Source organism: Spea bombifrons, chromosome 1 (genome assembly GCF_027358695.1).
Source record: "Spea bombifrons isolate aSpeBom1 chromosome 1, aSpeBom1.2.pri, whole genome shotgun sequence".
In the NCBI taxonomy this organism is placed as follows: Eukaryota; Metazoa; Chordata; class Amphibia; order Anura; family Pelobatidae; genus Spea; species Spea bombifrons.
In genome coordinates, this window is record NC_071087.1 from 80,909,467 (window position 1) to 80,934,508 (window position 25,042).

A 25,042-nucleotide genomic window follows, 5' to 3' on the forward strand; every position below is an offset into this window, starting at 1 on the left:
ATTCATAGTCACTCTCCTGCAATACTTATACTAGTGTGGCTGATCCATCATTAACAATGGCATTTTTACATTTGGTGTAATACACCCTGACTTCCTCTAGATTGTAAGCTCGTTTGAGCAGGCACCTCCTCACCTGTTGGACCGGATATAGTGTAAAAACTGTAAAACTGCCTCCTCGAGTCTGATGTCGCTAAGCCACTCCCACCATATAAGGCGCAAAACGCATTTCACAAATAGATGTCTTCCTCTATTCCATAGAGCACTTGTGGAAGCCACTTAGTCCAAATGCCTTTAATGCAGGGCAAAAGCCCACAGCAACAGTGATCGTGGGGGCCCTGCTGCTTCCTTCTGCGTAGCTCGCAAGTGCAAGCAACATCTCTCGTTCTGCCCAGGGGAGGCAGGAACCCAGCGGAGTCACATTAATTTATCTCACATCACATGACTCTGCCCCATTCCTGCCTCCTCTGGGCGGAACAAGAGAAGTTGTTCCCTTGTGGAAGTCTGTGAGCAGCACCGAGAGATCTGCAGTTCAGGTAAGGGGGTGAGGGAAGGTGTATGAGGGAATGAATGAGTATCTGTGAATGAGTGAATGAATAAATAAGCATCTGTGAATGAGTATGTGTGTCAGGCCCCATCCAGGCTGTGGAACTGCATGTCTTTTGTTTCCCTGTCTTGCTGTGGTCCATTTCTGGATTTCCTTATGTTCTGACTTGAACATCATTCCTGGATTCTAGTTCTGCTCTTTGCTTCAGCTCTGTGTCCTTTATACAGTGTGCCCCATCTGTTATGTTTGTCTCAGTCTGCAGTCTACAGGTATGTCTCTGATATGTGTTTAGATATCATGTTTAGTTTGTTTAGTAGCTCTGTAGGCAGGGTTTAGTGCTAGGACCCACCGTATATTGGAGTACTTTAGCGTAGTGGTGGGCTAAACATACTATGGCCATATGATATGATGGAATCTCCAATTATTATGACATAGTCCTAGTCCTGTATTTATGTATGCCTTGTCTGTTATGCTCCTTGCTCTGCTCCCCTTGCTTGCTATGTCTCTGCTATTACTCTGCTTAGCTTCCCTACTCCAAGCCTGCAGCACCCTGCACATGATTCTAGTGCTATGTTTCATGCCTGCTCCAGGGTGTCTGCAGGATATCACATTGTTTTGTTCTGGACACCATCTGCTGCTATGTCAGGGCGCTGGTATGTGGCTGCACAACCGTAGGTGCTCAACACCCGGGTGAGTGCAGGCACCCTGCACCAGACCCTGTCCAACTCCGCTACTGTGCAATAACTCCTGAACTCCATCTTTGTGCGCTCTGGGTCATTACAGTCGTCTGTATGGACCCAGTTCCTGACAATGTGAATGACTGAATTAATTAATATGCGTGTGATAGCATGGATGTATATCTAAATCCTAAAATCCATCTCCCTGCTCTTGCTCATTCCTATACAGAGTGTAGAATTATCATACATAGTTGTCTGAAAGCTTAATTTAGATACATTTAACGTAACAAATAAAAAACCTAATCTAAACTTGTAAAGAGATTAATCTAATCATGTAGATAAAAGCCTTAATTCTCAAGGGACAAATGTGTGCCTTTGTTGTTTGGGAGCAGTCGAGAAAAAAAGATGAATTTATAATTAAAGAAAACGAGAATACATTTGATTAAGATCAATTAAGTTAATCATTGCATAGATAAAATCTATAAAGTGCAAGAGCAACAACTTAGTCTCCGTTAGGCCTTCATAATCCATATCAAAAGTATTATGTGAATTTTCTTCATATGTATTTTATAGGTGTACAAATACAGTATTTATATTTTAAGAACAATGCAAATATCCATTACATAACTGAAATATATAATGAAAAGTGCAAGTGCAACAAACTTCACCACATTTCACTTTTTGAACCCACATCAAGTCCAAGATCATATACAACATGTTGTCCCTTTTAAACATTGGATAAATTATTATTATTATTATTATTATTACATTATAGATTTACTCAAATTAAGTTGATGCGATCCAGTATCAACAGGTACAACAGAGCATATTGCTTATATGTGTGCCAAACTGTAAATAGTAATTAAGATCACTTTATTTATAGTGGTGCAGTCTTTGGTGACAAAAATCGCCACAAATTTGTCATCTGTATCAAATATTAATAGTGTGATAATAAATTCAGATATATATATATTTGGATAAAGGCAAATTAAAAACTAGTCTTATGGATTCCCAGTTGATATTGTTCAGAAGTACTCTTTACAACTGGACACGTGTTTGGAAAGGGTCCAAAATACAGCTATACACATCCAGATAAAGTAATAAAGCTGTATATTTTTCACAAAAAAAAAATTCAAAACCTGTTGAGGAAAATCCAGAATTCATTAACTTGCCTTAAAAGAAAAATACGCAGTATAAGCTTTATATTAGCACACTTAGCAAAAGTACTGGAGCTGTGGAGAATATTGAGATAATATAGATACAGGCAATATATATACATCAGAGGTGTGTTTACTTATCTGTGAGTTGCACTTGGGTAGGCTCGTTCTCTCTCAGTTAAAAACAGCATGAGCAAAGTCAGGGCCTCTGGAATCAAAGGTCAACTGGCTGCACGTTCCTGCAAAAAAGCACTGCATGGCACCCCACACTTAGAAACATGGAACCCAAAGCCCCCAAAAAGTCATCCACGTTACTAGTTCCAACCACTTCCTAGCTTAGCACAACAGCTACCTTTTCAGTTGGTTTGTGATGTGGCGCTTTCTGAAAGATCTTGCCTCAAAAAACTTTTCATAAAAATTTGACTGGTGCCATATTTTTGCCTGGAAGGACCAATGGAAGTTGCCACTTTCCACCTTAAGACAACATCAGCATGCCTGGGTCTCCTAATGAAGAGTTGGTTCCTTAGGTCTCCAAGTTACTCTCCTAGTTCTCTGAGGCATACGCACCCCCTGCACAACTCTCCCCACATTTCCCACCCATTTAATGGAATTTAGGTCTAGCCACACCTCCTCACAAAACCATGCCCACAGAAGAGGGAGAGCTCCGTGTATCCTGCTTGCTGAAGTTCCCAGGTATCATCAGGTTATTAGACAGCAAAGAGGAGGTTGAAGTGTGGTACTGATTGGGGCTGAGTCCTGTTCCTGAGCTATCGTGTAACCTATGCTACAGTAGCTTGTCTGTTGGATTTCACCCCAAGGGCCAGCCTTCGCCCTGCACATGTATCAATGGTCCTTGGTCGCCCATGACACTGTTGCGGGTTTACTGCTTTTCCTTCCATGGACCACTTTTGACCACTGACCACTGCAGTCCAGGAACACCGACAAGAGCTGCAATTTTGGAGACGCTCTGACCCAGTCCTCTAGCCATCACTCTTACCCACTTACCCACTTACTCTTACCCAGTTTTCCTGCTTCTAACACATACACTTTGAGGACAAAATGCTCACTTGCTGCCTAATATAGGCAGGTGCCATGATAACAAGATTATCAGTATTATTCACTTCACTTGTCAGTGCTCATAATGTTATGGCGGATCGGTGTATAGTTAAAAGAATAACAAAATTCCTCCCCAGCCCTCAAGGAAAGGGTTCAAAAGCTCACTGCCCCCTTTATCTAGGAGCTCAAAATATTTGCTGGGTATAATGGTATTACAGGGTTCTACAATGGCACTGGATTAGCAGCACCTATCTGGTACTTAGAATCTTAATTCCTATGGAAGCAGAAAGGGTGTACTTAGTTTTTCCACACATGGCTTCTCCATTTTGGCTTTATTTTTTATCAAAAAGCATGACACTGTGTAATATGTCATGTGTTGTTCATCTGAGGTTGTATTTATCTAACTTTTAGACCTTCTAAGGAACAGATGATTCTTGTTATGTCCTGATGTGTAAAATCATAGAATTCAAAGAGGGCGTACCTTCTTTTTCACACGACTGTATATATAAATTGTGTGTATATATATATATATATATCAGGAAAATAGACTAGATGGACTGAATGCTGCATATCTGCTGCCAACGTCTCCTATTCATATTATATGCTTGTGGAGCTGTGATTTTAGTTTTTCCATTTGTTTTTCCCACAGGCATGTAAAATGTGACACCCTGATGGAAAAAAACACTGCAAATTAATGAGCTATATGTATCAACACTTGCTCCAGCAAAAAGTCTGCTTGTGGCTGTTGGTAATACCCCAATGTATGCTTCCTGCCCCAAACCCTACATAGAAATGTATTTGTTAAAGCATACTTTGAGTCGCCGTGATAATCTAATCTTACCATATTAGACTGTGCTTTGATGGCAACTAAATGGGGAAATATTTTTTAAAAAGACTTAAAGGTGAATAATGTAGTGAAGCAGTATGAAAGGCCCCTGGAATTCTAGAATGTATCTTAAGAAGTATTAGTTTTGGGAAACCATTTACTAATACCATTTTATACATTACTGGTAAGACCTCATTAATAATATTGTGGACAGGTGAGCATTGTCAGAAGTCCAAAAGTCTGGCTTGATCATACCTATGAATACTAATGTTGGCTTGCCTTTTGTTGTGGCTTGTTTAGTTTGTCAGTTTTTACACATAAATGTATTAAAAATAAACATTTTTAAAAATACTGAATGAGACAAACATAGGCAAACACATACAATTACATGCACAGACAGATACGATCGCCAAGGTCAGGATCACAGAAGACAGCGTAGTCCAATAAACATAAGCCAAAGGTCAGGGTCCGAGAAGGTATCGTAATCCAATAATCAATAGCCAAGGGTCTCTAACAGGACTCAATCTGAGTGATACTTTTAAACCTGCCGCCAGAGGACGCCCCGCCCCCGTGCATTACATCATTGGCATGTGTTCCCCGCCATCTCCACTTAGGGATGGATAAAGAGGAGTGGGGCGCGCAGAGCTGGCCATGCGGGCAGCATACGGAGCAGCAGCAGCGGCGTTGGAACTGGTATTCGTGGTTAACGGGTACTCAGGTGAGTTGCTCCATTGGGTCTCGGCTGCGGATCCCAACAGGTCCAAACCTGGGTGTAGATAGCACTCTCTGGCAATCAAGTCCTCCCTGCACAATGAGCTAGTTACAAGAGATCTTCGATCTCCCCAACTGGCCTACTTACGATATCAAGGCAGTGCTGCCTCAGCACAGCCGTTATAATCTGCAAAATTATTGTACCTGGGCACTGGCCATGGAGAAGGCTAGTGGTGCTACCCTAGATCGGGCCAAGGGCAGTCCTTAATGTAAATACATCAATGTCCTGTGAGAAAAATTGCTGCTTTTCAACTTAGTTGTGTCCTTCTTGGGTCCCTCCTGACAAAGATGTCACACTTCTTTCATGGGTAGCCTAGAGGTGTAAACCTGTGTGAAATATGCCCCTACTACAGATGGAGCCAGTGCATGGTTTTGATGAACTTGATTGCTCTAACTCACACACTCACTTTAACACCATTCAGTTACACATACACAAACACACACCCTTTTGTCCCTCTCCTCCTCTCCAAGGCTCCACTAACTCAAGGCTCATCCCTGACACACCCACTTATGTTAACATGGTACCCTAATACCAACACCAACACATGTTCAACTCCATACGCTAACGCACACATACACTACCACACACTAGCACAATACAGTAGTGTGCACACATTTGCTAACAGCACACTGGTAATCAGGAACACAGGAGAATGCATTTGCAGCCAGAAACAACACAAGAGCAAGTAGGAAGTGAAGTTTTGCTGTTTAAATAGCTTGAACAGCCTGAAGTGAGCGGCATTTTTTTGACCGAAAATGCAGTGTTTATGTCAAAGGTCATGGGAGAATGTGCAGACTTGTTCAAGTAGACATAAAGGCAACAGTAACTCAAATAACCACTCATTACAACCAAGGCATGCAGAACACCATCTCTGAACGCACATGTCGAACCTTGAAGCAGATGGGCTACAGCAGCAGAAGACCACACTGGGTGCCACTCCTGTTAGCTAAAAACAGGAAACTGAGGCTCCAGTTGGCACAGGCTCACCAAAATTGGACTATGGAAGACTGGAAGAACGTTGCCTGGTCTGATGAGTCTCGATTCCAGTGAGGACATTCAGATGGCAGGGTCAGACTTGCCTTGTATTAATGGTTCAGGCTGGTGATGGTGGTGTAATGGTGTGGGGGACATTTTCTTGGTACACTTTGGGCCCTTTAGTACCAATTCAGCATTGTTTAAACGCAACAGCCTACCTGAGTATTGTTGCTGACCACAGTCTACCCATCTTCTGATGGCTACTTCCAGCAGGATAATGCACCATGACACAAAGCTCATATCATCTCCAACTGGTTTCTTGGACGTGACAATAAGTTCACTGTACTCCAATGACCTCCACAGTCACCAGAATTCAATCCAATCCTTTGGGATGTGGTGGAACGGGAGATTCGCATCATGTATATGCAGCTGACAAATCTACAGCAACTTTGTGATGCCATCATGTCCATATGGACCAAAATCTCTGAGCACCAGCACCTTGTAGAAAGGATGCCACGAAGAGTGAAGGCAGTTCTAGGGGCAAAAGGGGTCCAACCCAGTACTAGCAAGGTGTACCTAATAAAGTGGCCTGTGAGTGTATGTATCAATGAATGGAACCTCCTGCTGCTTTTACCTGGAAACTCTGCAGGGTTTAACCCGGAGAATGCAGGTGGGGCGCTGCTTTTCCAGGTCACTCATTAAAAATAGTGTGCGTCTCAGTGGGACCGCCCACGGACATCCGCAGGACCGCCCACCGATGTCAACAGGACCGCCACCCATGTCAGCAGGACCTCCTATCCACATTCCGCAAAGAGGTTCTCCGGGTAGCCGGACCCAGAAAGTTTGCATTATGATGCTTACTCATCACTGTAAATTTTACCTTTTTTTATCTTGAGTCCATCATTGTCCCACTTTACCAAAAACATACAAGGGTTTAGGTCTGAAAAGTGGTCTTATTACCATAGAAACCAATTGGAATGGCCAGTCAGAACATTATACTGGTTGCTATGGTGATAAGACAATGCTTTAAACGTTGCACCAGTATCATTTGTCAGAATCCCATTATGTATTAATGACCCGGACAGAACATGTTCTAGGAACAGAGAATTACTGTATGAATAACATAACCCTAAGCCAGCAATGCAGATGTTAGCATATGATGGGAGCCACACTGGACCCCATAACTATTCCACACTGTCTAGTTTACTTGAAAAAGAGGGATATCTGTTTAATGTGTTGTATTGACATACTACTTTGTACGTTATCTTGGGCCTGCAACACCATCTGTTTATCTTTGATGCATGAAGCCAGCTCATCATGGAGAAGGTGGAGCTGAACTGCAGATCTATGTAAACACGCTATGGCAACAGATTCATCTTCTAGGGAGGAGACCTTAAGGAGGCATACGAATTTTAATAAGCTATGTTTTAGCTTTAACTTGTATATGGGCGAGTTATTTCTATTGTTTCTTTCAATAAATATTTTATGAGCTGCATGAAGGTTTTTCTGCTTTATCATCTATCTATGCAGTGGTGGCCTGTACGTACAGTACATTGGTCTGGATGCCTGGCAAGGAGTCACAGGGACTTTTATGCATTCTAAAACATAGACATTCATATGTAGTTGCTCGGAATCTCCTTTCCAGTTCATCCCAAAGGTGTATGAAGGGGCTGAGGTCAGGGCTCTGTGTAGACCAGTCAAGTTCTTCCACAACGAAGCCAGCATTGTCCAAAATGCCCAAACTGTGCACAAGACAAGGTCTATAAAGACATAGTTGGATGAGCACAGAGCCCTGACCTCAACCCCATCTAACACATTTGGCATGAACTGGAACAGAGATTGCAAGCCAAGCCTTCTCGTCCAACATCAGTGTCTGACCTCACAAAAACTCTAGAAGTGGCATCACTAGAAATCACAGAACTATCGCTCTATTAATTTTATTTCTAGATTGTGAAACCACATACCCCTAACTACTACTCCCTCATTTCACTCCTCCTTCTGTCTCAAACACCCATAGAATTCCATTTAGATTGTAAGACAATGGTCCTCATAAGACAACCATTCTGGACAGGAGGTGTGTAGGAAAGTGCCATAAGGCTAGATGGAAAGCTCCTCAACGGCTGTTGCATCTGTACGTGTAAATGTACATAAATTATGTATTTGACCCCATATTTATATTGTATGAGTGCTGCAGCATATGTTATATTAAGACGTTATTTATATATTATTAACAATTATAAGGATACCCTCTAATTACAAGAGAAATCCCTGGTTAAAAAGTGACAAAAAATAAGTATTTTTCCATTCTTAAAAAAAAGTGTTTCCAAAAACCCTGTACCCTTTCTGGTAGAATTATAAAATTAAAAAAAACAACTTTGTGGCCACAAGCACTAGACACACTTTCATGTGTGGCGAAAAAGCAATATAGGATTTCAGTGGCGTATCTGCAGACAAGGGCCTGTCTCTGTAGGGAGCCTGGGTGACCCCTGCGACTACTCTAGCCAGTTTAAAAATGTTGGCAAAGGGTAGAAAGGAACACAGTGGGCTCATGTTACCGTACCATAAGCTGCAGAAGAGGTAAAGGTGTGCGGGCGGTAGGGAAGGGGTATGTATGTGAGCATGAGTGTGCATGTATAAGTGTGTGTGATCATGAATGTCTATGTAGATGAGTATGTAGGCATGAATGTCTATGTAGAAGTGCGTGTGAGCATGAATGTCTATGTAGATGAGTATGTAGGCATGAAAGTCTATGTAGAAGTGCGTGTGAGCATGAATGTTTCTTTAGAAGTGTATGTGTGTGAGATGGAATGTGTGTTACCATGAGTGTGTGTTTGTGAGCATGAATGTATATATGGTGTAAGAGGGAGTGTGTTAGAATGAGTATGTATGCCTGTGTTAGTATGAATAAGTGTATGTGTAAGCATGTTTAAAGTTTTGTAACTGTGTTTACATATGTAGGGGGGCAAGGTACAAATAAGGTACAGACAAGCTGTGCGTGGGCAATGATGGCACAGACCAGCTGTTTAGGGCCAAAGATGGCACAGATAAGCTGCTTGGGAGCAGCCTGAAAAGCTGAGGGAAAAGACAGCACATGCAAGCTGTTAAGGGGGTTAGGATGATACAGATAAGCTTCTGAGTGCAAGGGTGGCACTCACCAGTTGTTTGGGGGCAAAGATGGTACTGTGGAACATGTCGGGGGAGGGGGCAGGGTTGATTTTGCATTGGGGCCCTTGCGGTTTCTAGTTACTCCCCTGTACGATTTTTTGTGGGTAGATTGCTCTGGTGCTGTTGTGTAAAATAGCATTAGTCCTGAAAGGGTTAAGTTCCTTATCAAGTTCTGCATGATGATTCATCCCCATTAAGTTAGTTTACGTTTCTAATCCTTTTTGATTGGTAAACGTGGATGGCGAAAGGAAAGAGAAATTTATACTTGATCAGATAATGCTGCCTCTGCCACAGACTACCACCAATCCAATTATCTCTCTCTAAGCAATTTAATGGTTGTACAGGTATTACAAGGCACGGAAACAAAAATCCTTGTCCTTATATGTTTTCTCACCTTTATATCCCTCTAGGATGGCTCACACACCATCAAGTTCCTAGCGGCCATTACAAGTTGACAGCTAAATTATATGGTTTGTCTTTGGCCATCGATAAGCAAAATGACCTACATGGAATATTAACGTGTTTACTTAACATGAAAGTAAGCGGCTGCAATCAGAAATCGTGTGCTTCCAGGAAAACTCTGGTAAAGTAGCTTGATCGAATTTCGTGAGAAAAGGAGAAAAAAAATGGACGTGTAACTGTTGGGACAGAAAAGGTTAATACAATGAAAGGCGTGGTCAGCCCTGACGTCACGCGATGGGCGTTCCGTGTGGTGTCTCGGTGGGCGGGGCTGGAACGGTCAGTCTGGTCCCGGAGCACGGACCGGAGCGGGCTGGGGAAAGATGTTGCCCGGCCGGAGGAATGTGTATGTGCTGCTGGACGTGCTATGCGTGTGTATCGGTGAGTATACCACTCCAACTTTCGGGGGTGCTAGGCCCCGGTACACGTTTGTTTTAGGTGTTGCTCGCAGTATCGAAGACTACGCTACTAACTTTGCTCTCAGCGTCTGCATCTTCTACTGTTCGGGGTACTTTGTAAACTACCTCTGTACTTCACCCCCAGACCACCCCTTCGCTCCAGCTGCGAACAGTACCAGCCGCTCTCCCAACCTGGATCCCGTCATATACTCCCTCTTGGTCCCCACTACTGCCCACCCATCTCCCACTACTTCAGGCACCCTTTGCTGCCCTCTTCCCAGATGTTCGTTAATACCCGAGCTCACTGCCTGTTGCCCCCTCTTGTGGTGCACTTCATCTTTTGCCACTCCTGCTCACCCCGTGATTTTACCTGCCCATTACCTGCCCTTGTCCATTTCCTTATCTTCCTGGGGCCAATCCTCCCAGACTCCTGTACTCTACCTATTTTTATATTTCTTTGTGTGCTAGTTTTTCCCCTGTGTTGCCCTCAATCACCCCCTTCCTTTGCTGTACTTCTCTATGGTCGTTTTCCTTTGTCAGTTTCCTTTCTAACACCCATCATTTACTGTATCCCCCACTCGTTGCCCTATCATGATGACCCCCCCTGTTTACTAATTGGGTCCATAGATAGGTCTGTTTCCATAACAAGACATAACTTACCCCCCATAGCTCCTTAGAGCCCCAGGATATGTTAATGTATACCTGTGTGCACGCTCATGCATGATCTGTGATAATATGCACATGAAATTTGACCGTCTCTGCCTATTTGGTATGCAAATATGTACAATACTGGTTCTATGCATTTTGGTCTACGCATTTTGGATGTGTGTCTTGAGTGATCATTACATGTCACGGCTGTATAGAGACATGTAAACCCTTTAAAAAGTTACATGGGTATTCTTGAACGCTCGCACTTACCATGTTGCTGTTGGTTTTTATTTACCGTAACGGATCACGGTATAGCTTTTATATATATTAACCGATATAAATATTCATAGAGTCTTGATGAACTGATTATGGATCAGAGAAATGGGTACAGTTTGACGCTTAAAATATACCCCAACAAAATAAAATTAAGTTTTGCGTCTTTGATGTTACAGTGACCGATATCAATTTACAGTATGGCAGCAGATATATACCAGTTGGCAATTTCTGCCTTCCCGCTTCAGCATTATATGTTGATAGTCAATGGGGTAGTCACTGTAAATATCAGTGTTTCATATATTACATAAAATATTGTGATGTCCCCTGTTGATGCCACCATAAAGCTCCCGCAAAGGGTCTGCAATTCGCCATAGAAACACCATCTTTTTTTTCCATACGAGGGAATATTTGTCACTTCTGTGCCAGTCCGTAATAGTAAAGGGACTCAAACACAAGTAAAAATATTGTGATGTGTTGTATGTAAATCTGATGCCCAAGGAACCCTGGTATGTTGCATGTGATGGAGCCCTAACACTTTATCAGTGTTTTGGTGTTTGAAGGTAACTCTTTCTCTTAGCCACATGCGTTAATTCCTTGTGATATGAATATGGGTAAGATACTGCAGGGCTGTGTTATTTAGTTGTAAATAGTGTGGGCTGGTGGCTTTGTGCAGTATTTTTGCATGTAAAAGAGGGTACTGCAGAATATATGCATATGCTGTGTGTGTTGCTTTGCCTCCCCGGCTACCCCCACAGGAGTGTGATATTTACCGACCTGCCTGTGATTACACTGGGGGAAGGGGTATTGACAGTGTGAAAATCCATTGGATTAGATCAAATATTTGACACTCACACCCAGCACTAGCCTATTCACATTTTCCCAGCAACAACCTAAATGGAGAGTATTAAGTTAGCGCTTAGAGATGGAGGAATAACGAATCTCCATTTCACTTTTAAGGAAAGTAGACTGGCGCTCTTACTCATCCATTCGAGGTCAATGTTATGATCTGATTAGGTGTGCTGAACTTTGTACGATGCATTGTACACACTTTTTGGTCAGTGAGCTGGGTTCATTGTGTACCTGGCAGGCGAAATGATACAACAAAACAATGCATTAGATGAAAATATGGCTCTCATGGGGCCATGTTACCGAACATGTTTATAGACAAACACACTGACTCTTAATCGCTCAGCCAGATGTTCTGACTTTTGGGTCTATTGAGGAACAGACTTCATTAGCATTACCAAAAAAAATCCACTCAGTGTGGTGTTTGACCAAGAACAATCACCCCAAAAATATGACTGAGAACAATTGCAGCCTCGGTCTGCAGATAAAGGAAATTTTCTGGAGCAAGATGAGTTTTTTTTGTTTTTTTTTTTTATGTTTTTTTTTTTTTATCAATGCTTGCCTAGATTACAGTATACTACACTATGTCATATGCTCAATGAGATGGGGGTCTTTCTGTGGGATTTTTCCATTTAAATAAAAATATAATTTTTTCAGTACACATTATTTCTAAGTTGGTGTTTATTATGCTTTGCTACTTAAGACCATCTTGTATTTTTAAGCTAATTGTAGTATGCATATTACATGGTTTGGACGGACAATACCATACTCACAATTACATGGCTGCAATTATGGCACACCCCATCAGAACTCCAATGATGGAAGTATTTCACAGGCAGCAGGGCAGATAGCAGAGTTAATACACAGTGACAAAATCACCATTATTATTTTTTTGTATTTCTAGCCTGTTGTTTTCAGCACGCTTCCCATGCTATCCCTAGATGGTATATACTGTGTAATAGAAAATAGACTGGGTATATAAGGGTTAAAGCATTTTATCTACCTGGTCTCAACATTGATGCTGCATAGCTAATGTACCTGCCCTTCCCCTTTCTCCACAGGGGCTTAATCAGATTCACCCACTAATTCAATTAGCGGAAGTAAATGGATCAGGAGGCTGTTCTGTCAGATTAACCCCCGCTTTCCTCTGTCTCAAAAGACATTTTCTCATCTGTACTCTCTGGCTTTGAGTTGATAAATCCTAGTTTACTTTTTTGTAACAAAAGAATGGTAACGCTGTGCATTTGGTACAGTAACATCGGCCTATGTACCTCTTGGTTAAGCTTGCATTGTCTTGTACGTATAAGATTGTAGGCAGTTTTGTACTTTGCAGACTGTTTACCTGCCTATGCTTGTTTAATAGATATTATTGGCCTGCAGTTGTTGACCCCCAACTCCTCTTAAGACACCCAGAATTTCCGGTTTTCAGTACATTCATCCATAAACATAACCAGTTCAACCAGTCACTCTGTCTTTCTGACAGCCCCATCTGCTTCGATTCAGAGGCAGCCTGGGCATTTGTGAGAATATACTCTTGAGTGCACCTTTTGGGTAGGGCTTAAGGACTGGGCCTGGTGACTCTGAGGTCCTTAGGATCAGAAACTGCAAGTAAGGCATGGTTTGTGCCCAGTGCCATGCACTAAAGACATCTTTAGACACATGGAACATTGTGCGCACTCCATGCATGCAGTAGGTACAGTCTGAGCGCTCTTAAATACAACATAAGCTCTCCAGTAGCCGGTGCTAGTTATTCGCTTTGCATGTATCTTACATTCATCTGCCATCAAATAAGCTACAGTTATTGCATAACAATGTTCACAAAGCCAGTTACATACAATAAGCTATGCCGTGGTGCCTAGCACAGGCACACTTTCTCCACCTCCTGGTTTCCTCCCTTGTTTTGTTCCCCTAAATATGCTGAAGATACAGCGTTAAAAGGATTCAGGACCTCATGTTGAGAAACCTGATCTGCAGGATCCTGGCCACTTCACCCAGGTGTGTCGGCCCTATCCTGTGTGCATGGTGGTGTGTAGGCGTACATGCATGATATATATATTTATTATATAGCAAAACAATGTTCATATCTTTTCAGGTTACGTATTAGTGGCTTTTTGCGCATTTGTTATCTCTCTTTAAGGAACAATTTAGTGAGACAGGACTTTGTCACCAATGAAACAAAAGCATGTGTTCACTGTGAGCTGTTTACTAGTTTACAACTACAGCTAATGTCAGCATATAAAGAGGAACCCCTGTTTTATTACTAGTACCCTAAAAAAAGGTTTTCAAAAATATTGGGGGGGTATTACTATTTAAACAAATGGTCACAATAGACTATGCTCCTCTGGTCTCTTATGTGTAGGACAATGCATGCTAGTGCTGTGCATTAACAAGACAAAACTTATAAAGACACTTAAAGGATGTTTCCTGAATACACATTGGTGGTGATATATAATGAGCTGTTTTATGACCCTCCAAAAAAGTGGAGCTATCAGAAGCAACATTCCACTGGTTGCTATGACAAATCCTCAAATTGTATTACTTTACATCAGGTTTGTGTTATTGAAGTGGTCCACATTTACAGCCATCATTTTCTTGCAGCTGATGCCATTGGCTCTTCACTTTGCATGCTATTCAGGACTGGCATCATATTTCCTTTGCTTATATTGTACCATCATGAATCAGTCAGTTAGGGTACAGGATCATACCATTAGTCATGGGGAGGTGGAAAAACAGCAACTTTGTTAATGATGAAGTGATTGATTGGCTTACTGAAGTGTAGTAGATTGCAAACTTGTGAATGTTTTTAAAGCAACAATAACTGCTAATTTAACACTATGGCCTAACTTGAACCTTCTATTTTATGGGACGCATCTTAATTTGTTTCTTCTGCATTTTGTGGCATTAACCGTAAAACATGTTTGATATAATATAATTTTGGCCAGAATATTTATTGTATTTTACAGACACGGGGATGATATAATGAGACCTTTTGTAAAAAGAAATACATCTTCTTTTTCATCGTGTAACATAATGGAATTCTTTTTTTTTTTTTTTCCCCTCTTCTGGAGCTGTAAAATTGAAGAATGGCTTTGACAGCTTTATCTTGGTCTCTTTAGAGGGGCATTCCAGAGCCCAGCAACCAGGGTGTCCAGGTTTTGGGACTTGTGCACAAATTAGAGATCTTAAACAGTCAAATACATGTAACCCCTCGAATGAGAGCAGTTGAAAGTTAACATAGACAGTGCCATCATGACCTCTACATGAAATTCAGTCTGCGTTGAGGTTGGCTGCAAGACTTAAAACGCCCTCACGTTCTGGCAATATGGAGGAAGGCTTTGTATTTAGAAAATAACCACCGCACCTGTCTTACCGGCATTCATAAGCTCTGGTGCTTTCTTCCTGGGAGCTGAGTAGGTAAGGAGGATACAAGCTTACAGAGAATAGAAGTGGACAATTAACATAATGGGAGTGTTTTCTCATTTTGTTTATAGCATATTATTTTTAGATCAGTTTCCTTTAATAACACCCTTTTACACTCCTATTTTTCAAACGCTTTTTTTTTTTAACCGAAGTAATAAGTTTCCCTGCTGTAGCGCCCTTATCTTCTTACTACGCCCATTATTAGCCCAGAGAGACTCCCAAATGACGTCTTTCCATTCCAGCTACAAACACAGGAAAGGAGTTTTCTGGAGTGAAAACCAGTCTTCCCATTCTCTAGATCCTCTCATCTCGCCGTATTTCCTATTTAAAACACAGATTGTGAGCACACTCTAAAACTATTAGTAATTATAATGAACACTTATGGTTACATAAATATACATTTATAATTACACAATGTTTGTAATGCAATGCTAGGTACCTGTCCATGCATGTGTGCAAAGGACGCAATAGGAGCATGTAGTTAAGCACTGCCATTGGTTCAATTTGCAAGTGGTAAAGCCAAGTGCTTCTTCTTGACCATTCCTCTGGAAATGCTTTGAGGGTCTTAGCCTCAAAATAAAGTCCTGCTTTGGTATAGGAAACCGTGGAGGAGTCAGTATTTGATTATACAAAATAATAAACTGTAAGAAATAAAATTGACATACTTCATATTAATTTCTTCTATACATGTACATGCTCAGTTTAGTGGTATGCACAAAAAAAATGTAGGAGCTGTCGAATTACTGTGGGGTCATGTGACATTGCATCATGTGACTCTGCTGAGTTCCGGCCTCCGGTGTGGATTAGGCAAAGGCCAACACTGCACAGAGCCAGTTCATGTATCCAGTTGGTGAAAAGCTAGGTGGCAGGGTGCAATTCTTAGTTGCCTGAATTTTGTGAAATCTCATTTGTATATGATATATATTTTTGGCTCAGTAAAACCCCTGGGTAGCCCTTCCCGTGTCCCAACTATTTGCTGCACCATTGGGCAGTGACATCTTTCCTACACCCACCTCTGATTCGTTTTAAGCAACAGTCCGGTCAAGAAAATAACTAGCATGACTTTAATGCTGCAGAAAATGATTCCAGCTCCTCTGGATGGCACCTTTTGCTGCATGGTAAATTTAAGGAGTTGAAATGTTCAGTGAATACATGCAATGGATATGTTCTCCTTTCATTTCACACCTTATTCGATTTCTGTAATAGGCCAAATAATAACTAGGAAGCTACCTTTGTCCTTGCTGAGACAACATTTGCAAATACGTAACCTTAACCCTTTACATCAACAGCCCTCAATGCAAAACAAAGCAATTATATTGTAGTTACTTGCCCGGAGGAGAGTCGTGTGTTTTCTAACATAATGGTATCTAGAGAAGACAAAGCTGCATGAGGTTCTTGCCATGTGCAAAACCAGCCTGACCAGGTAGGCAAAGGAGGAGAAAGAGGAGACCTGCCCAGTAATCCAAGCGCTGCACCCTTAGCATACATTAACTGTTTTGTAGCCCAATTCATCCTGCTCCTGATTTTGTTTAAGGAACTGCCCTTCTAAATGTCTTTCTTTTCTTTGCTTGTGAACGTAGCCACTGCGAATATTTCAGGCAGGTTGTGTGTATGCATTTTGCTTCTTAAAGTTTAAAAACCGGTTAACTTAATTTTTGTATACCCTTTAATACAGTTGACCCTCTAACGTCAAAGCAATAACAGAGGCCAACCTCCTATGGCCTGTTTTACTAACTAATATCTTTGCCTAACGCTGCTGTGCTAAGTACCAATAGACTTCAGTAGGGAACGTAGTTTGCAGAGTAGGTAGGTGCACCTGCTAAATGCAGGCTGAAGCGTTGATCTCTACTGGGTCTGAGCAGCAAGACCAGTCTTGGTACCAGGTGAGTCAGGCAGCTGCCTGGGGTGCTTGGACAAGGGGGTACCGGGAGTCACTCCAGAAGCTGCCCTCAATGTGTACAGATTTGTCTGGAACCTGAAAGGGATGCAGTGGAAGCCTTCACAACATGTGGGGAACACACACACATCTATACCTGTATTGGCATGCTAAATGTCTAAAACAAGACATTGGGATGTACTGGTATGGGAAACAAATGGACTTCTGGGGTGCAGTCTGGTCCAGGACCGGCCCTGCTTAATGAGTGACGTAGTTTGACTCTACATGCGTGTCATATCATTTTCTTTATTGTGTGGAGGGTTTACAGTATAAAGCAAGACTAAGGACCACATAAGGTTTGAGGTTTTTTACAGCAGGAAAAAAATAGGCAGGCTAGATGGTTAAATGGTTCTTATCTGCTGTCAAATTCTGTTTCTAAAACAACAGAGGAAATTTGCAGTAAAGAGAAAGTTGATATAGTTGTGCTTCCAACTCCTTGACTTTATTACATAATATGAAGGTCTAACCCCAGTGAGCTTTCGCTGTGGGATGAGCTTGGCAGGTTTTGTATAATGTATAGTTAAATGAGTGAGATTTCTTTGAAGTTTCATCACCCATTACACATACAAGGCCAGCTTGGTCCTTCTTGCTAGTAACCTTGCTAGTATTGGCCCTTCATAACGAATGAAGTAAGAAAGTCTAAACCTCATCCCTCTCTCTTTAGCACATAAACCCCAGTTTATAAGTCTTTATTAGTGGCTGCTTTTGGGTCACATGATAACTAAGCATTCCCTTAAAATTGTGAATCAAGTAAACATCTATATGAGTAAAGAATAATAACGTAACGTCCAACATAGTACATTAACTATGTGTGGTAGGATGTAAACCATGACATTCAGTCCTGCTGTTTATCCAGTAGAAGGTATTGAAGCAATTTTGCATAAAATAGGAACTTCACTTAGAATTTTCACTAGATCAACAAGTTGTGATCAAGTCCTGGTATATCCCTGTATACTACTGCAGGGCTCGACAAATCCCAGGCGCCAGGTCACCATGGCGACAGAGAATTTTGTCCTGGCGCCTAGGTTTTGTCAGCCTCTTACATCCAGAAAAAAATGTGGATGTAAGAGGCTGAGTCACCACACGGGGGCGCTGCTGCTGCCTGCCCAGGAGTCTGGGCAGACAGCACAGCCACTCCGAGCCCGAGCCTGAGATCACTCCCACGGAGTGAGCCTGTAGGCTGAAAACGTGGTTGCTGCAAAACCAGCAATCGCGGTTTCAGCTGCCACAGGCAGCTTCAGGGAAGGAGGTTGTGTGTTGATTGGGCCCCCACACAAGTGTGGGGACCTGACACAACACCCCCCCTGCTGCCTGATCGCTCCATGAGAGCGACAGTGCAGCGTTAACCCCTTCAGTGCCGCGATCGCGGCATTTAGGGGTTAATTCCCGTTTTGTAAGGGGCTCTGCTGCTGGTGGTCTGCCTGGAAGACCAGCAACAGCAAAAACGAGCCCCCACAAGCCCTTTGCTGATTCCTGTAGGCATGGAAGCCTACAGCAGTCATCAGAGACTGCAATGGCTGGTCTATAGCTTCCCAGCTGCCAGAGGCAGCTTCAGGGACAGGGGAGAGGGTTCTTTGGTCTCCACGTGAGTGTGGAGAGCAGCCCCAACACCCCCCTGCTGCCTGATCGCTCCATGAGAGCGACAGTGCAGCGTTAACCCCTTCAATGCCACAATTGTGTATGACACATTCGTGGCATTGCAGGGGTTAACATTTGTCCCCACAAGCTTGTGGGGACTAAATATTAGTCAATGCTGTGCTCCAATGGAACATCAGCATTGAAAGGGTTAAAAATAATAATAATAATTTAAAAAAAAAACAGCACTGACCTGAAAGTCCCAGGTGCTTCCAGGTCATATGCTGTGAATTTAGTAAGTGGGCTGATGATGATCAGATCACTCCTGACCAACTGTTAGTTTAAAAAAATCCTGGCTCCTAACTTTTTTACCTGGCGCCTAGATTCCCAACAAATTTGTCAAGCCCTGTACTACTGTATTAAAAAAAAAAAACATCTAGCCCATATTCAAAGGCATCAATTGAATCTGATAGCACGCCATGTGAATTACACATCTTTTTTTGTTCCTACTGTAAACAACCTATTTTCGCCGCAACGTCTGAGCACTTTCGAAACAAAACATAAAAACATTCTCCATGTGAAAGGGGTTGGATGCCATGGATTTCCCAGTAAACAGGCTATTCCAAAACAAAGAATAGCTTTGGAATTATTGAGGGACTTGGTGGTGCCCTGGCTCGTGCACCATTTCACTGCTGAGTGCTGCATTCCAACCTCTCTTTTTGAGTAAACAGGCTATGACATAATTTGTAGTGGATCAGCTAAGTACATGAGCCATCAGCTTGCCTCTTGCTCTTTACAGAAACGGAATCCACACACATTTGTCACACATCCAACATGTTTCACTACCAGTGAAGAATCTTCCTATGCTAGCGATGTTACTTGTTGCGCTGCTTATTTTTTTTCTCCAAAAGGTATCTGCACCCTGAAAGATGAGAAGCCATGACTTGTAACTTTATTATGGTTGGCTCTGCAATCAGAGCGTTTAGATGTAATAAAATACTTCTGTCCACCCCTGTACTTTGTCATGTTGACACGTTTGAACATCTCTCTTTCAGTGCTTTGGTGTAATTCTGGTCTCATTCTGGTTTCTTTTTTTTTGTTTTGCAGCATCATTGCCGTTTATTATTATCACACTGGTAAACTCTCCATACAAACGAGGATTCTATTGCGATGATGAATCAATCAAATATCCATATCGGGAAGACACGATTACTAATGGGCTAATGGCTGCCGTCACCATTTCTTGCACAGTTGTTATAGTAAGTATAATTACGGTGGTTCTGAAACACAAGAGCTACTCTTAGGACTATTTGGGACTTTGCAATGTTTTTTTAAATTTGTTTTATATGATGTGTGACATTAAGGTAACGCAAGAATGCTTCCACACAAGGGAAATGCTTGCCTTGTAGTTTTTAGCTCCTGGGCCACAAATTCATTAATAATGATAATGATCCAGTTCTTGTTCATTCATTATAGTTAAATACATGGCAATAATAATGTGCAAATAGTCTTTTCCATTACACTTTTTTAAAATGTTTTAGAACTATTTTTCTTAAATATATTGTCCTAATATATTTTGCAACTTATCTGTACTGGAAGAGTCTTTGATGCAGGGGTCAACGGCACAGACCATGGACCGTGTTGACAAAGATGAATTCTGGGGCAAAGTTTCCAATGTGATTGCTCCACATTTAGCACTTTGTGCCTGAATTGCATCTTTTAAATACTGTCCGTCATTACAAGAGCATCATAAACCCAAACTCCTCATCTTTCCTCCATAAAACTCCGTAAAAGGACTGTTCAGTGTTCCCAGATACCTTTCCTTTTAATGCATTTTGGCAAAGTATTCTGTTTAATGATAACTTATGGTATGTGATGTAGTGTTACAACATTTTCTCCTTCCATATGCTATTTTCACAGATCACTTCAGGAGAAATGTATATGGTTTTTTCTAAACGACTGTACTCTCGTTCAGAATGTAATAACTATGTTGCTGCACTGTACAAAGTGGTGGGCACCTTCTTATTTGGAGCCTCAGTCAGCCAATCTCTTACTGAACTGGCCAAATACATGATCGGGCGACCCAGACCCAACTTCCTGGCAGTCTGCAATCCTGATTGGTCAACCATTAACTGCTCCGGTTACGTGACAGAGTTTGTCTGCCGTGGGAGCCATGCCAACGTAACGGAGTCAAGGTAAGGTTCTCAGTCACAGCAGTTTGTACTCTTTGGGGTGTGGCTTAAATGCAGACTAATGTTTTGAGTGCCTTATATGAGCTGCAGTGATTATGTAGATTGCAGATAACACCCCTAAGAGATAAGTGTGCAGGATGGAGCCTACAGGACCCTAGTTTTTATTGAACTGTACTTTAATAAAAATTATCTTTCTAAGCCGATACATAGACATTAAATAAAGATTAATTAAAATAGTAATAAATGCTCCCTTTCATTTGGGAGCAGCTCTTTAAATTTGAGAGGTTCTGTAGTATGTATAGGGCCTTTTCATCTGAATTGACTTGTTTTAAAAAAAAAAAAAAAGACTCCCTAGATTCACCTCTGGAACTTGTTTTGTATTCCAGGCTGTCCTTCTACTCCGGGCACTCATCGTTTGGAATGTATTGCATGCTGTTCTTGTCTGTGAGTATCCCATTTCTTCTCACTCTCCATCCAGTCCTTCTACATTTGTGGTTCTACCAGAATATTTTCCTTAACTTTTAAAATATGGATAAGGATATGTTTTATTGTCCTGAAGGAAATTAAGGTTAGACTGAAAAGTTCCTGGAGCACTTTTTCTTTCTTGCTACCTATTGTGTTGTTGAAGATTGCCATGTTAACCCAGTTAACTAGTACAATAAACAGTACTGCGGTTTGCAGTAATACCCCTTTTTTTATTGGACTAACATTTCGCTTTAAGGACAATCCTTTTGAGAGTTCTAAAAATTCACTGTTAGTCCATTAAAAAGGTATTACCACAAACCACAATTTTTTATGATTTTTTTTTTTCATTAATTGCTATTACGAGTACAAATTAAAACAATCACATTCAAATATTTATGTACCTCAGAAAATGGAAGCTTTTACATGTGTTTACAATCTTAACAAAATGCTCTGCTGCAGGAACAACATGTATTTCATTAATGGTTCTCATCTTTGAAATTGCTTCCCCGGATTTCCACTCGCTCCTTTCCCCATTCCATTTTTAATTGTTATCATTACTTAATAACCTGCCTCTGTCTTTCAGCTGTATGTACAGGCCCGGCTTTGTGGAAAGTGGGCCCGTCTCCTCAGGCCCACAGTGCAGTTTTTCCTCCTTTCCTTCGCCCTGTATGTTGGCTACACACGTGTATCGGATTACAAGCACCACTGGAGTGACGTTCTCGTGGGTTTGCTGCAAGGAGCTATTGTGGCTGCCTTCACTGTAAGTCTGGCAACTCTACATGCTTGCATGCTATTCCTCTCCATCCCCTCATTGTTAACTCTGTTATAAAAAGAAACACGTGTTTTCTTCACACCCTTCTCCTCTTATTTATATCCTGTAGTAACATTGTATGGTCGCCTGTAAGTCTTTTCACCAATATTCTCCTCTGTGTTGGAGCTTTATAGAAGGGATCACTGCATTTTCATTTATCCTTATCCTTATCAACAGACTGCAGCAATTTGGGGCTCGCTTCTTCCTTTTCATCTCTAGACCGATAATCTAATTTGTGTTTCTCCTCCCTAGGTTCGTTACGTCTCAGATTTCTTCAAGGTTAGACCTCCCCTTCCTTGTACCAAAGACCCTCTTGAGAGCAAACCAAGCCTCCAACTTTGTGAATCTGACCAAAATCACTTTGGATATCTGGGAGCAACCTGACTTAATCAACTCCCCGCCCATCTTTTAAATGCCCCTAGGATCTAAACCAACCACTTCTTTGGGGTACTCCTAACTGGAAAGAACAATCTTTGCACACAAGCCTTTCCAGTAGGCTCATGGACTAAACAGAAGGGTTTCCACTGGTTGAGACCTGTCTGGATTTTCAGAATATATTGTGATGTATTTTTTCTTTTTTTAAAGCACAAAACCAAAGTAATTCCTTTTTATTTCTTGTGGCAGAATGAAATTGTATTTGTCTTTGTACCGAGAGCCTGCTGTCTGCATGTTTATGTCAAGGATAATTTTTGTGTAGGTCTGTGTGTGATAATTCGGTATTGTTTGAGTGTAAGCCGTTCTTTGTATGCGTGTGCCAGACTGATATTGTGTGTCTGGGTCTTGATGACCCATTTGTCTGTGGTTGGCATTGTTTGGGTGAAAGCGTAGGGCAAAAAAAGCAATGCCTCCATTGTATCTCTAAAATCCTACTGGGCAGAGCACCACCCTATGTTTTCACTCGGCGTGAAGGTTGGAGAGCAAAGGCTGCCTGATTATCCGTCATGTTGATAACTTGTCTGTGCTGTTTACTTGTCTGCGTCTCCACCTTGCTTCTTAACCACTTCTGTTTTCCTCTCAACTTTGCAAAGGTTCGTGCAAGTTTGGGAAAGTGCTTTAATGGGAGAGGCCAAATGCTAAAGTCCCCCAGGACACTCCTTGTACATAGTATATTCGTTTATTGGGTTTTACTGTGTATAACACCCCGAGTCTATGTGTGCAGAAAAAACAAGACACAATCCCCAGCCAACTCAGGTGGTCATGGGGTTAACTTTTCCAGTACATTAGTCTATCTGCCACATTTATTTCTCTGGTTTTATTATAATGTATAATTATGTAATGTAACACTATGTTTCCACTTCTTCCACAACTTCTAGGCCATCCTCTTTTTTTTTCAGTTGTACCCTTTTGCACCAATTGCAGTCCTTATTCTAAACATGCACTGGACAGTGATCAGAAAGAGGGTGGTTTTTAGGAGATTTAAAGGTTTAATAATAAAATCTTCCCACTTTCACTCTTTACAATATCACATTTTTAGTGCATGGATGAGTTAACCCTTTGGGATCCAGCAGGGAACCACCTCCGTAAAGAGCTAATGCTGCATGCGCAGACTCGGGACATACTGACAGATTGTGTCCTTTTGTAATTAATGCTTTTTTTATTGTATAATATGTAATAAAAGCAGTGGTGTTGGGGGTTAAAATAAAGCCTTCCACACTTTCAGCTGTCGCAATCGCTGAGCACGTGATTTTTTTGCAAGAAGGTGAGAGTAAGGTAGCAAAGGGGCATACGTAACAGAAATGTTACCACAAGGCAGTTTGTCAAAGATGCCCCTTTGATTACCATGTTTGAACTTTCTTTGAAGTGGTTTCCTCTATATCATGCAAAAATGGTGATAGATATGTATATAGAGACAGGTTGAGAGATAACATGTATTAAAGGGATCCAGCATCCAGTCATATTCAAGACTCTTGGCTTTGTGTCATGTGTGAATGTGTCACAATGCGAGTACTAAGCTGTGTAGCGTCAGCATGCACAAAGTTCAAAAGAGCTATTTGCCAGCGTTGCCATACTGTGCAGTTTGTTTTGGGAGGGGCTGCTGTCTAACAGGAATGCTTCCCACCTTGAGTCGCAGGTTCTTGTTACAGCACATCCGTAACTCTAACAGCGCTGCCCAGGGGCAATAATGTCCACCTGTCTCCCCCTCTAGTACAATCCTCCTCTACTTGACATTCCACTTGTAATAGCTAGTTTGAAGCAAACATGTAGAGTGTGTGTACACCCCTGGTTAACTGGTATTTGTGGCAGAGCTGGCAAAAAGTAGCACCTTACACCCTCTGAGTGCCAGGCAACGAGCATTACAATGCTCCACACGCCCTTTGGATGCTTAAAGGGTTAAGAAAAGGCTTGTTTGTTCAGATTTTACTTTTAACCCATGGCATGTTGGTGCATGCCTGTATTCTTACTATGAAATTTTGACTTTTACTTGAAAGCCATTACTCAATCATGGAATATGTCACCATCGTTCTTGCTCATAAATGCCACTGAACCTTACATCTAAAGGATCATTGTACTTTCCTTTGGCACAGATTTTTATTTCCATTCCATAGTTAACTCATTCAAATCATGAAAATAGTAATCTAGTTTATAGCTGTATCATCATAACAAAGTGTAGGAATTGTGAGGGGGGGGGTTCTTTTATAATACGATTTGGGTGGAGGGCATAGATGGTCTTTCCTGCAGAGGGTGGGACAGACATCCTGTAATGGGAGCAGAAGAATCTTTCTCCCTCCCCTGATGTGCCTCCTTTTCAGTTTTCTGGAGACGGGAAGAAGCCTTTGCCTGAGAGGATGTTACTCAGGCTGAAAGCATCCGTTTGCTGGCAGAGAGCCTGGAGAACATGGAAAG

General features: G+C 41.7%; 1 protein-coding gene across 1 annotated transcript; it reads left to right on the forward strand.

The window, feature by feature from the left end:
- Positions 1-9,880: 9,880 nt before the first annotated feature.
- Positions 9,881-24,100, forward strand: PLPP2 (phospholipid phosphatase 2). Its single transcript, XM_053465500.1, has 7 exons — positions 9,881-10,012; positions 19,838-19,989; positions 20,651-20,925; positions 21,309-21,366; positions 21,971-22,147; positions 22,451-24,001; positions 24,052-24,100. Exons 1-6 carry the CDS (start codon positions 9,955-9,957, stop codon positions 22,580-22,582), a joined length of 852 nt encoding a protein of 283 aa, XP_053321475.1. The 5' UTR covers positions 9,881-9,954; the 3' UTR covers positions 22,583-24,001; positions 24,052-24,100.
- Positions 24,101-25,042: the final 942 nt, after the last annotated feature.